General features: G+C 43.2%; 2 protein-coding genes across 38 annotated transcripts in view; both read left to right on the top strand.

The window, feature by feature from the left end:
* The window catches only part of SFI1 (SFI1 centrin binding protein), a 125,249-nt gene that overhangs the window by 65,824 nt on the left and 44,861 nt on the right, over nt 1-14,564 (top strand). For all 37 annotated transcript variants that reach the window (XR_010133129.1, XM_063704666.1, XM_063704668.1 and 34 more), the window contains 2 exons: nt 2,052-2,169; nt 6,385-6,487. Coding sequence is in view for 36 of the 37 variants with exons in the window: in XM_063704666.1 (XP_063560736.1) it covers nt 2,052-2,169; nt 6,385-6,487 (221 nt within the window). In the remaining variant the exon portion in view is untranslated. The remainder of the gene's footprint in view (nt 1-2,051; nt 2,170-6,384; nt 6,488-14,564) is intronic.
* LOC101135797 (small ribosomal subunit protein uS13-like) lies at nt 4,209-5,292 on the top strand. The gene is given in 2 exon segments (XM_055374298.2): nt 4,209-4,706; nt 4,708-5,292. Coding segments are annotated over 2 exon segments (501 nt in total). The 5' UTR covers nt 4,209-4,539; the 3' UTR covers nt 5,042-5,292.

Consider the following 14,564-nt stretch of genomic DNA (forward strand, 5'->3'; position numbering starts at 1 on the left):
CTGATTTTCCCTGAGACCTCATCTTTGCCCCACAGATTATTTAGAAGTGTGTTTAGTTTTCTAATATTTGGGAGTTTCCCAATATCTTTCTATTGAGGATTTCTAGTTTATTCCATTATGGTCAGAGAACAAGACTTAGTATGATTTCAGTTCCTTTATTTTTGTTAAGGTTTGTTCTGTGGCCCCAAATATGCTCTATCTTGTAAATGTTCTATATTTACTTGAAGAATGTAAATTCTGCTGTCTTATATTATTTATAGTTACAGTGAATCTAGCTAGATATTATGGAATAGAAGGAAAAAGTCACTTGGATGACTTTTTTATAGGCGGTGGCTCACGCCTATAATCCCAGCACTTTGGGAGGCTGAGGTGGGCAGATTGCTTGGGCCCAGGAGTTCAAGACCAGCCCAAGCAACATGGCAAAACCTCATCTCTACAAAAAAATACAAAAATTAGCCAGGTGTGGTGGTGCATGCCTGCAGTCCCAGCTACTCAAGAGGCAAGAGTTATTTCTGACATAAGACAAGTTATTTCAGGCCATTCCCCTAGACCTCAGGGAGTGTCCATTCACTCTTGGACTGTTAAATAAAAAGTTTGCAAGTACTTTTAGGCCTTAAGGAAGCATGGTTCTCAGTTGTCACGTGCATCAGAATCATGGCAGAGACAGTTAATGAGATTCCTGTGTTCCATACTCTGGAAAGAGCAGTTAGTGTTTATTTTAGATATTTTTCATAGTTAAATCATCTCATTTACACTTTCCAAACATAACTCTGAGAGAGGCACCATTTTACAGATGAGGAACTTGTATGAGATTACGTGTGTAATAAATGAAAGGGCCAGTAAGTCTGGCTTGTCTTACTCAGGATCCCAAACTCTAAACCACAGCACTATACTAGTCCTGATTACCTGAAGTGTGCTGATTCCTGAGGTCCACAGTGAAACCAAGGAAGATACATGTTAAATTCTCCTTCGTATGTTGATTTGTCTTGTCAACAACTGTGAAATATATAGTTATAGTCCTATCGACTACATCTTGGAGGCTGTCCTAAAAATGATTTATATAATTTTATTTTCTCCTTTGTCTTCTAAAAAGAAGAGAAATTTGCTTATAAGTGGTAATTTACTTATTAGTGGTGACTTTCATAATGAAAATACAATTTACCACAAAGGGAGACCTGTGGGCCACTGCATCTTCCATATCTAGTAAATTATCTTTTCTTTACTAAAAAGAGTGAGCTTGGAGTCAAACAGCAAGTTTTATATCATGATTTCTTCTTCTTTAGCTTTGTATTATGGAAAACTTTAAATATCTATACAATTGAAATTTTTTTTCTTTTCTTTTTTTTTTTTGAGACGGAGTCTCGCTCTGTCGCCCAGGCTAGAGTGCAATGGCGTGATCTCAGCTCACTGCAACCTCTCCTTCCCAGGTTTAGCAATTCTCCTGCCTCAGCCTCCTGAGTAGCTGGGACTACAGGCGCACGCCACCACACCTGGCTAATTTTTGTACTTTTAGTAGAGATGGGGTTTCACCACGTTGGTCAGGCTGGTCTCGAACTCCTGACCTCAGGTGATCTGCCCGTCTCGGCCTTCCAGAGTGCTGGGATTACAGGCGTGAGCCACTGTGCCCAGCCTGAAAGATATTTAATAGAATAACGAACCTCCATGTATCCATTACCCAGCTTCGATTATCACTCATGCCATTTTTGTTAGATCCATCTCTCCACTTCTTTGCTGCCTGTTTATTCACATCATTTCGTCTAAAAATTGCAGAGTATATCTATAAAAATAAGCGCTTTTAAAGCAAAGGGTTTTTGAGCAGTTCAGTACATGGGTTTTCCTTTAAATGCTTTGTAAATGTCATTACTTGCACAGAGCCTTCATGTGTTCTTGCACTCTAATTAATTTTGTAGTGCTTCACAACTTTTCCAGCAGGGGTCACTTGTAGGCTGGAGGGATTTAGGTATTCAAAGGAGAGCCCTTGAGCTTTTATCGTAACCCAGAGTAATCCATCTCTCCCCATGCCTTTTGAAAAATCTCTTTGGTGAATCTAGATGGAAAGCAAAAGATGCGACAGGCCTGGAAGTCCTGGTTGATCTACGTGGTTGTTCGTAGGACCAAACTTCAGATGCAGACTACGGCTCTGGAGTTTAGGCAACGGAGTATCTTATGGTGAGTCTGCTCAACTGCCCTACAAAGTACCAGCCATCGTTTTACCTCATCAGCTTTATGGTGCTGGAAAACAGCATAAAACCTCACCTTAAAACAATGGTTTGTATTTGGTTTTATTTTTGTGTTTTGTTTTTTTCGAGATAGGGTCTTACTCTGTCACCCAGGTTGGAGTGTAGTGGCCCAATCTCAGCTTACTGCAACTTCCACCTCCCAGGTTCAAGCAGTCCTTCCACCTCAGCCTCCCAAGTAGCTGGGACTACAGGCGTGCACCACTATGCCCAGCTAATGTTTTTTTTTTTCCATTTTTTTGTAGAGGCGAGGTTTTATCATGTTTCCTAGGCTGGTCTTGAGTTTGTGGGCTCAAGCGATCTGCCCACCTCAGCCTCCCAAAGTGCTGGGATTATAGGCATGAGCCACCATGCCCCCCTCCCACCTTGAAACAATGTTTTGAACATAGTTGATGCCTAATAAAGATTTACTGATAACTTGTTTATAAGATCAGATTTTCACATAATCATAATTAACATGAATTGAGTGCTTACTGTGTTCTAAACCCTGTGTTAAGTTTGTGTGTGCATGTGTTAATTTTGTAATGTAAAGTATCTTATTTAACCCTTACCGTAAACTGTAAGTACCATTATTGTACAGATTAAGATGTACAATAAGGCTCAGAGAGGTTGAGTAACTTGCCTAGCACATACAGGTTGTAATTGGCAAAACTAGGGCTCACCCACCCATGCTCTTAACTGGTCTTCTGCATTGCAGCCCATCAGCATTGTAGACATACTGGAAGAACATGAATTAGTCCACTTTTATAGCCAGATATGTAACAATGAGCTGCATTATAATGGGACAGATTTCACTCTATGTTGTCTGTAGTTGTCCACTGGTGTCCTGAATGGTAATATATTAATAACTCACTTCCTGCCTGAAAGTTGGGTATTGAACAAAGTACGGATAATAGGAGAGGCTTTGCAGCTGCACTTACTTGGGTTTGAATCCCTCTTCCAACCTGTATTATTGGGTCATTTCATCTCTTCAGCTCTTATTTTCCTCATCTGTGAAATAGTTACACCATACTTAAAGGTTTGTCATCAGGAATAAATAAAGTAATATCTGTAAAGTATTTAACAGTGTCCAGAAAATCAGTGGACATGAAGTTATTTAAGTAGAAATAAAATAGGCAGAGTGCAGTAGTTCAAACCTGTAATCCCAACACTTTGGGAGGCTAAGATGGGAGGCTTGCTTGAGGCCAGGAGTTTGAGACCAGCCTGGGCAACAAAGCCAAGACCCTATCTCTACACACAAAAAAATTTTTTAAATAATTAAAATCATTACTTAAAATGTATTTAGCAAGTATTTCAAAATGCCTAATTAGTATGCAATTTTACTTGAGTCTGAGTGAATTTTTTTTTTTTATGAGATGGAGTCTCGCACTGTTCCCCAGGCTGGAGTGCAGTGGTGTGATCTTGGCTCACTGCAACCTTCTGGGTTCAAGCCTTCCAGGTTCAAGCGATTCTTCTGCCTCGGCCTCTCGAGTAGCTGGGATTACAGGCGCCTGCCACCATGCCCAGCTAATTTTTTGTATTTTTACTAGAGACAGGGTTTCACCATGTTGGCCAGTCTTGTCTTGAACTCCTGACCTCATGATTCACCGGCCTCAGCCTCTCAAAGTGCTGGGATTCCAGGCATGAGCCACCACACTTGGCCTGAGTGATATTTTTATACAATTAATTCATTTACTCAACATACATTTATTTATTTATTTGAGACAGAGTCTCACTCTTTCGTCCAGGCTGGAGTGCCATGGCACAATCTTGGCTGACTGCAACCTCTGCTTCCTGGGTTCAAGTGATTCTCCTGCCTCAGCCTCCCAAGTAACTGGGATTACACCATACCTAGCTAATTTTTTGTATTTTTAGTAGAGATGGGGTTTCGCCACATTGGCCAGGCTGGTCTTGAACTCCTGACCTCAGATGATCCACCCGCCTCGGCTTCCCAAAGTCCTGAGATTATAGGCATGAGCCACCGTGCCCAGCCTATTTATTGAGGGTTTAAAATGTTCTTGGTACTGGGCCAGGCACAGTGACTCATGCCTGTAATCCCAGCACTTTGGGAGGCTGAGGCTGGTGAATTACCTGAGGCCAGGAGTTTAAGACCAGCCTGGCCAACATAGTGAAACTGTCTCTACTAAAAAAATACAAAAGTTAGCCTGGTTTGGTGGTGCACGCCTATAATCCCAGCTACTCGGGAGGCTGAGGCATGAGAACCGCTTGAACAAACAAGGCAGACGTTGCAGTGAGTCGAGATTGTGCCACTCCACTGCACCCTGGGCAACAGAGTGAGACTCTGTCTCGAAAAAATAAAAAAATGGCTTCCGCGGGAGGCCTACACACCGCCAGTTGTGCTCCTGCTATGTCTCTAGTGATCCCTGAAAAGTTCCAGCATATTTTGCGAATACTCAACAGCAACATCAATGGGCAGCAGAAAATAGGCTTTGCCATCACTGCCATTAAGGATGTGGGTTGACAGTACACTCGTAGTGTTAAGGAAAGCTGACGTTGACCTCACCAAGTGGGCAGGAGAACTCACTGAGGATGAGATGGAACGTGTGATGACCATTATGCAGAATCCATGCCAGTACAAGATCCCAGACTGGTTCTTGAACAGACGGAAGGATGTAAAGGATGGAAAATATAGCCAGGTCCTAGCCAGTGGTCTGGACAAGAAGCTCCATGCAGATGTGGAGCGACTGAAGAAGATTCGGGCCCATAGAGGACTGCACCACTTCTGGGGCCTTCGTGTCCGAGGCCAGCACACCAAGACCACTGGCCACCATGGCTGTACCATGGGCGGGTCCAAGAAGAAATAAGTCTGCAGGCCTTGTCTGTTAATAAGTAGTTTATATACCTAAAAAATATAAATAAAGTAATAAATAAGTAAAATGTTATTGGTACTGTATTGATGCTGGGGCTGGATTCAGGGAATTTGTGATTCCCTAGATGCATGAGAAGATAAGTGATAATGTGAGATAGCTTGAGGTTTTGCAGTGAGTGCTGCAAGTGAGCATGGTCTAAGAGAAATCTTTGTAGGTTAGAGTGACCAGGCAAAGTGAGTGTTTCTGTAAAGCACAGGTTGCAAACTCTTATTTCCCCGTGACTCTTTTCCTAGAGCAAATTCGAAAATTAGTAGGAAAAAAAAAACAAGACTGAAACAAAAGTCTGACCAGGATTCTAGGAAATAAAAGGATACATACAAGACTAGAAATCTAAAAGCCACTTGATTGCAGATTGTTTTGTGAAATCTCCTGATTTTCAAATGTTGGTAATACTCTTTTTTTTTTTTTTTTGAGGTGGAGTCTCACTCTGTCACCCAGGCTGGAGTACAGTGGCACGATCTTGGCTCACGGCCACCTCTGCCTCCTGGGTTCAAGGGATTCTCCTGCCTCACCCTCCCAGGTAGCAGGGATTACAGGCACACACCACCATGTCCAGCTAATTTTTTGTATTTTTAGTAGAGATGGGGTTTCACCATGATGGCCAAGCTGGTTTTGAACTCCTGACCTCAAGTAATCCACCTGCCTCAGCCTCCCAAAGTGCTAGGATTACAGGCGTGAGCCACCGCGCCTGGCCTTTTTTTTTTTCCGAGATGGAATCTCACTCTGTCACCCAGGCTAGAGTGCAGTGGCGTGATCTCAGCTCACTGCAACCTCTGCTTCCTGGGTTCAAGCTATTCTCCTGCCTCAGCCTCCCGAGTAGCTGGGATTACAGGAGCATGCCACTACCACCTGGCTATTTTTGTATTTTTAATAGAGACAGGGTTTCACTGTGTTGGCCAGGCTAGTCTCTTAACTCCTGACTTCAGGTGATCCACCCGCCTTGGCCTCCCAAAGTGCTGTGATTACAGGTGTAAGCCACCGCACCAGGCCATAACATATTTTTTAACAAATCAAACTGTGTAGGTCAAACAGAGCATGTCTGTGGTGTCTAAAGCAGGATCTGACCGTAGGAACCGTAAGTTTCCAACCATTAATGGGCAGATCTGGGACTTTTTCTCAATTGTTTCGTTTTATTTTTTTCCCCAGCAGTGAATCTAGAGATGGTACTATGAAGGAGAGGACTAGAGCTGAGGGTCTGAGGCCCCACACTAACTGCTCCTCTCTTTCCTGAGTGGCTTTTTACTGATGGATTCCATCTTTGATTTGCTGTTTCACAGGGTGTGGTGGAGCATGTGGAGGCAGCGACTAGGACAGGTCCGTGTGAGCCGTGCCCTCCATGCCTCTGCTTTGAAGCACAGGGCCCTGAGCCTCCAGGTGCAGGTGAGTCCAGCAGACGTGGGATTTGGCATCCTCTGTCCGTGTTGTCAAGCCTCTCACCCACAGAGGGCAGTGCTGGGCCTTCCCTGCAGCTCAGGGCCTGAGAGGGGGTGGGGGCAGAGGTAATCTGGAAGGCTGGGCTCTTCCAGAGGGAGGCTGCTGTTAGGAATAAAGTAGAGGCTTGTCGTAGATGAGCCTAGATCAGTGGCTTCCAGAGTGCTTCTGGTAATTGTGGAGCTGGAGAGGGATTTATGAATTAGTTATAAACATGTTTAGAGAAACAGCAGTATACTCTGATTTCCTCGTTACTGTTTTCCTACAGCAAATCAGAAAATAATTGGGGCAGAAAAGAAACTTAAGACTGAAAAGAAAACCTGGCTTCCTTTTCTTTATAGTTTTGATTGTCTTAGAGTGTTCTTTTAGGCAAGCCACTAGCTTTTTTTGTCAATCATAAATGGCTAAGGCCTGTACTAAAACTTTCTTATCCTTTGACATATTCTCTGAATTCTTGTCATGTTTTTGTGTCTGCTGGGTACTTACAGAGCTGCCAAATAAGTTATAGGAAATAGAACAGAGAAGAGGAAAAAAAAAGTTAGTGCCTGTATCCAAATGTAGGAATAGTATCTTCTTATTCTAACAACAAATTGCATAGTCCATGTGAATATGTGCAGATCACATGCAAATAGCATATATAGTCATCTAGATCAGTGATGAGCAAACTGGCTCACAGGCCAAATTTGGCCTGCTTTCTGTTTTTGTAGATAAAGTTTTATTGGGATGCTGCTACACTCGTTCATTTATATATCATCTGAGGCTGCTTTCAGATTACAAGAGCAGTGTAGAGTAGTTGTAACAGAGACCTTATGGTCTACAAAGACTAAACTATTTGTTTTCTGACTCTTTAAGAAAAAGTTTGCTGACCTCTGAACTTGTAAGGTCTTCTGAGGCAATAGCAAGGAAATAAGAGACACAGTTCTCACCAATAATAATAACAGTATCAATAGCAGTAGCAACTGCAGCCTGAGTGACTGAGTTGGGGCCCTGTCTCAAAAAAAAAAAAAAAAGAAGAAGAAGTAGCTTTTATTGTGGTCTTACTTGTGTTAGGTGCTAGACTAAGTGCTTTACGTGCATTATCTAATTTTCATAAACCTTTTTTAAAAGTCCCATATTATTGTTAAGGAAACCAGGAAGGTTAAATAACTTGAACCAGGGTCACATGTATAGTGAAGCTTAGAGCCAGGTTTTTAAATTTTTTTTGATTTTTTGAGACAGAGTCTTGCTCTGTCACCCAGGCTGGAGTGGAGTGGCGCAGTCTCGGCTCACTGCAAGCTCTGCCTCCCGGGTTCACGCCATCATCCTGCCTCAGCCTCCTGAGTGGCTGGGACTGCAGGTGCCCGCCACCACGCCCGGCTAATTTTTTGTATCTTTAGTAGAGATGGGGTTTCACCATGTTAGCCAGGATGGTCTTGATCTCCTGACCTTGTGATCGCCTGCCTCGGCCTCCCAAAGTACTGGTATTACAGGCGTGAGCCACCACATCCGGCCGCTTGGAGCCAGGTTTTAACCTAAGCAGCCAGAAAGCTGCATCATCATCATATATATATATATATATATGTTTTGAGACAGAGTATTGCTCGCTCTGTCACCCAGACTGGAGTGCAGTGGCGTGATCTTGCCTCACTGCAACCTCTGCCTCCCAGGTTCAAGCAATTCTCCTGCCTCAGCCTCCCAAGTAGCTGGGACTCAGACGCATGCCGCCATGCCTGGCTAATTTTTTGTATTTTAGTAGTGATGGAGTTTCACCGTGTTGCCCAGGGTGGTCGCTAACTCCTGAGCTCAGGCAATCTGCCTGCCTCAGCCTCCCAAAGTGCTGGGATTACAGGCGTGAACCACCGCACCTGGCCTGCATCATCATCATAATCACCATGCAGTGTTGTGCTGAATAGACTTGTAACCTCAGGAGGGAGATGGAACTGATAAACAGGAAAATGCTATAAATGCAGGGATACTGACTAAACTTATAGACTGACTGTGAATATAGGGAAACTAAACATAATGAGACTGATTTTCTGTCATCGGTGGACAACTGTGCTAGTTTTCTTCCCTTTCTAAGAGCCACTTTGAGAGGCCATAAACTCGTTCTACTGATGCTACTGTTGCTCAGAACATGTTTAGAATTCCCCTTTTCTTGTTTGTTGTTGTTGTTTGTTTTTTTGTTTTGAGACAGTCTCACTCTTTTGCCCAGGCTGGAGTGCAGTGGCACGATCTTGGCTTACTGCAACCCCTGCCTCCTGGGTTCAAGCGATTCTCCTGCCTCAGCCTCCCAAGTAGCTGGGATTACAGGCATGCGCCACCATGCCTGGCTAATTTTGTATTTTTGATAGAGACGGGGTTTTGCCATGTTGGCCAGGCTGGTCTCGAACTCCTGACTGCAAGTGATCCACCTGCCCCTCGGCCTCCCAAAGTGCTGGGATTACAGGGGTGAGCCACCACACCCAGCCTACACTGTCTTAATCTACACAGCATCTCTATGCACTAGGCAGGTAAGACATCATGAAATATGTAAAATTTTAATTTTAATTTAAAATTTAAAATTAAATTTGGTATTTCAAACATAGAAACACATAAAATATAAAACACTTAGAAAAATATTAGCAGATAGGCCAGGCGCGGTGGCTCACACCTGTAATCCCAGCACTTTGGGAGGCTGAGGTGGGCGGATCATGAGGTCAGGAGATGGAGACCATCCTGGCTAACACGGTGAAACCCCGTCTCTACTAAAAATACAAAAAATTAGCTGGGCGTGGTGGCGGGCGCCTGTAGTCCCAGCTACTCGGGAGACTGAGGCAGAAGAATGACGTGAACCTGGGAGGCAGAGTTGCAGTGAGCTGAGATCACACCACTGCACTCCAGCCTGGGCAACAGAGCGAGACTCCATCTCAAAAAAAAAAAAAAACAAAAAAATTAGCAGCTAGCCAAGTACTCACCAGCCTCACCCAGATTTAAAACGTGTTAGCATTTTCTATACTTGCAAAAAAAAAAATTAGCAGATAGCCAAGTACTCACCACCCTCACCCAGATTTAAAAGGTGTTAGCATTTTCTATACTTGCTCCAGAATTTTTTTTAAGTTATTCTTTGGGGGACAGGATCTCACCCTGCTGCCCAGTCTGGAGTGCAGTGGTACCATCATGGCTCACTGTAGTCTTGACCTCCCAGGCTTAAGTGATCCTCCCACCTCAGCCTCCCAAGTAGCTGGGAACACAGGCGTGTGCCACCATGCCTGGCTAATATTTTTTTTTTTCCCTTGTGGAGTCGGGGTCTCACCATGTTGCCCAGGCTGGTCTGAAACTCCTGAGCTCAAGTGATCCACCCGCCTCGGCCTCCCAAAGTGCTGGGATTACAGGCATGAGCCACCATGCCTGGCCCAGAATTTTTTTTTTTTTTTTTTTTTTTTTTTGAGACGGAGTCTTGCTCTGTCGCCCAGGCCGGAGTGCAGTGGCGCGATGTTGGCTCACTGCAAGCTCCGCCTCCCGGGTTCACGTCATTCTCCTGCCTCAGCCTCCCAAGTAGCTGGGACTACAGGCGCCCGTCACAACGCCTGGCTAATTTTTTTTTTTTGTATTTTTTAGTGGAGACGGGGTTTCACCTTGTTAGCCAGGATGGTCTCGATCTCCTGACCTCGTGATTCGCCTGCCTCGGCTTCCCAAAGTGCTGGGATTACAGGCGTGAGCCACCGTGCCCGGCCCAGAATTTTTTAAAGTAACAAAATTTAATGGACACTGCCAAAGCTTTACCCTCCCTCCGTCCCTTCTACTGCCTGTCCTCCTTAGAGATAGCCACTCTTTTGATTCTGGTATGATTGTTCTCCTATATTCTTTTTTCTTATAAAAATATGTGCACATATCTGTAAAGAATAAACATGTGGTACACTCCTGTAGTCCCATCTACTCGGGAGGCTGTGGCAGGATGATCACTTGAGGTCAAGTGTTTGAGGCTAGCCTGGGCAACATAATGAGACCCCATCACTTAAAAAGGCGGGAGGGGTCACGGTGGCCTACGCCTGAATACTAGGACTTTGGGAGGCCAAAATAAGAGGATCACTTGAGTTTAGGAGTTCAAGACCAGACTAGGCAACATAGTGAGACCCCATCTCTACAAAAAAAAAAAAAAAAAAAAAAATTAGCTAGACATGGTGGCGCATGCCTGTTGTCCCAGCTACTTGGGAGGCTTAGGTTGGAGGATCACTTGAACCTGGGAGGTCAAGGCTGCAGTGAGCCATTGATCATGCCACTGCACTCCAGCTTGGGCAACAGAGCGAGACCCTGTCTCAAAAATAAATAAATAAATAAGTAAATGGTATGGCTTTGTGTAGTTAGGACATTTATGAATGTTGTCATACTGTACTTTGCAACTTGTTTTTTTAGTGCAACGGTATATTTTTGAGGTTTAGCCATGTGATTTCTTTCTTCCTTTTTTAAAATAGAGACAGGGTCTTTCTCTGTTGCCCAGGCTGTTCTTGAACTCACGGCCTCAAGCAGTTCTTACACCTTGGCTTTTTAAAGTGCTGGGATTACAGGCCTGAGCCACCATGCCTGGCCCTATCTATGTGGATAGACAGAGATCTATTAACTGTGTATATTATGCCATTGTATAAACAAGGCACCGTTTATCTGCTTACTTACTGATGGACTGTTGACTACCTCTGCTTTTTAGAATTACGAACAGTACTACCAAGAGCATTCTTTTTCTATTTTTTTTTTTTTGAGACTCCGTGCAGTGGCACAATCTCAGCTCACTGCAATCTCCGCCTCCCAGGTTCAAGCGATTCTTCTGCCTCAGCTTCCCATGTAGCTGGGACTACAGGTGTGCTCCACCACATCCAGCTAATTATTGTATTTTTAGTAGAGATGGGGTTTCACCATGTTGGCCAGGCTGTCTTGAACTCCTGACATCAAGTGATCCGCCTGCCTCTGCCTCCCAAAGTGTTGGGATTACAGGCGTGAGCCACCACGCCCGGCCCCCAGTTTCTTTTAATTATTCACGGATCTGTTTCTCAGCTCTGTCTTCCATTCATGTATTTGTCTATCCAGACCATACCAATGCCATACTGGTTTAGTTACGATTTGATGAAGCAGTAAGCAAGAGTGTAGGTTCTTGAGTCAGACTGTCCAAGTGGAATTCTGCCTCTATCACCTATTAGCTTTGTGCCTTTGAATGAGTTATTTCACCTGTTTGTACCTCAGAATTCTCATCTGTAAGTAGATCGTAATAGTACCTACCTCATGAGATTATTGAGGCTTCAGGAGGATGATCCAGTTATTAATAATATACTCAGAGCAATGCCTGGAATGTGGAAATGCTCAGTAAATGCTAGCTGTTCATATTACTATTTGACATATAGTTCTCAAGGCTCTATATTTACAGAGAATCTCCTTTATTCTTGTTTTGTTTTTAAACTTGTCTCAATTGTTCTTCTGTACTCTTTCATATTAATTTTAGGAGCAACTTGTCAAGTTCTATAACAAAGCCTATTAGGATTTTATTTTTTTCTTTTGAGACGTGTCTCACTCTGTCACCCAGGCTGGAGTGCAGTGGTGCGATCTCGGCTCACTGCAAGCTCCACCTCCTGGGTTCACGCCATTCTCCTGCCTCAGCCTCCCGAGTAGCTGGGACTATAGGCGCCCGCCACCACGCCTGGCTAATTTTTTGTATTTTTAGTAGAGACGGGGTTTCACCGTGTTAGCCAGGATGGTCTCGATCTCCTGACCTCATGATCCACCCGCCTCGGCCTCCCAAAGTGCTGGGATTACAGGCGTGAGCCACCGCACCTGGCCAAGCCTATTAGGATTTTTATTACAGTGTACTGACTGACAGCTTATTAGGTTAGAAAAATTGTCATATTGAGTCATTTCATCTGTGAATTTGATATATCTCATAATATATTGCTGAGCTTGAGAAGGAGAGTAGGAAGGATGAGGTTATGAGGTAACAGGGAGCCAGAACGCAGGGCCTGGCAGGCTGTGCCTGATAAAAAAGACTTTGACTTTTATTCCTGGGAAGGTGAAGAGCTGCTGGCTCTGAGCAGAGGAGTGACATGATTATACCTACCTCTTAACAGGATTCTTTGATTCATAGTGTGCTGCTTTTGGGGTAAGAAAGGGAAGGATATATATGAATGTGTGTCTGTGTGTTTGTGGGGTGTGTGTGTGTGTGTGTGTCTGTTTGCTTATATTTTCAAGAAGGAATAATGGAAAAATAAATGAAAAACTTACCGAAAAATGGTTACCTATAGGAGGAGGGAGGGAGAGGTATAGGAATAAAGTACTTCTGTGAATTTACTTTGTTACATAGTTTTAACTTTGGAACTATGCATATATTTTATATAATTACAAAGCAAGAGTAAATAAAAAAGCAATTGCCAGATTTTCAAAACAAACTGAAATGAACATATCAAGTTTGTGGCAGTGACTACACAGAGAATAATTACTTCAAGTAACTTTAAAATACAATATTTTGACTGTTCACCCTGGTGGAATGTGTTAAAAGGACGTAATGAACTGCTAAGAAATCTAAAACCACATTCTTAGTAAAACAAGTGTTATTGTTGCTAGGAGGTTTGAAATTGTTATATTGAAAGTATTATAGTTACATTGTAAGATAAAGCAAATAATTATGGCAGTGTTGTTAGGAATAAAGATCTTCAATAGAAAAGAAAAGATTACAAGTATAAAAAGCAAAGAAATCTGCAATTGGAACTGTAAATATCAATATGGACTCTCTCTCTCTATATATGTGTGTGTGTGTGTGTGTGTGTGTGTGTGTGTGTATATATATATATATATATATTTTTTTTTTTTTTTTTTGCCATAAATGCATTTCTGGTCTGGCGCGATGGCTCCCAGCACTTTCGGAGGCAGAGGCAGGTGGATCACCCGAGGTCAGGAGTTCGAGACTAGCCTGGCCAACATGGTGAAATCCCGTCTCTACTAAACATACAAAAAAATTAGCCGGGCATGGTGGTGGTGGGCACCTGTAATCCCAGCTACTTGGGAGGCTGAGGCATGAGAATCACTTGAATCCAGGAAGCAGAGGTTGCAGTGAGCTGAGATTGTGCCAACTGCACTTCAGCCTGGGCGACAGGGTGAGACCCTGTCTCAAAAAAAAAAAAAAAAAAAAAGCATTAGAAGCAGTGACAGTAGTATAGCATTTAGTATCCCCAGTGCCCAAGTTGTGGTCTTAACTATTTCCCACTAATAGGAACCAGGGCTTTTTAGAGAAATAGCTGATTATAGGTCTGGGGCAGGAAATAGACAAGATACACCTAGGACTAAGGAACTTAAAAAAAGCTAATGGAATTGTGTCAGAAGGACTCAGGAACCAATTTGGAAGGGTTCCCAGGGCTTAAGATAGAAAAGTTTGAGCATCAAAAAACAATAAGCTAGGCATGGTGGTGCCTGTAGTCCCAGCTACTCAGGAAGCTGAGGCAGGAGGATCACTTGAGCCCAGTAGATTGAAAACATCAAATACATAACAATTCATGCATTTGAAATAATTTTAAAAGAAAGTGGAACTCATCGGTCATGATTTTGGGTTGTTAGGGAAGTTAACTCAATTCTTTAAAAATTAAAGCATTTTAATTCTTTAAAAATTAAAGGCAAAAAATTAAGCATTTATCCCACCTTTCCTATATAAACTGTTAACTCCAAGAAACCAGAGGGTTAATGAGAGAGAAGGCTTCTTTATAGAAGAATTCCAGTTAATAAATGCCGAAGGAATACTAGAACTAGAAAATTGCTGTTTTGCCACCCCTAATGAGGACATAGCTCTAGGCAGCCATCACTAGGTGAGAGGATGGTGGGAAAATATGGGAGAAATCTGGCTACCTGCCATCTGAATCCACCAAACAATCTTGGCATTGCTACAACTATGGCAGCCAGACATGATGTGCCTCATGATACTATGTAAGGGGAAGTACCCAGCCACATTCATGAACTGTTCTTGCCTAAAAAATTGAACATGACTCCAAGCCTAATGCGAATCTCTCAGTTTATAGGAAATACAGGGGTCAGAGGAACAAGT

The sequence above is a fragment of the Gorilla gorilla genome, chromosome 23 (genome assembly GCF_029281585.2).
Source record: "Gorilla gorilla gorilla isolate KB3781 chromosome 23, NHGRI_mGorGor1-v2.1_pri, whole genome shotgun sequence".
Taxonomy (NCBI): domain Eukaryota; kingdom Metazoa; phylum Chordata; class Mammalia; order Primates; family Hominidae; genus Gorilla; species Gorilla gorilla.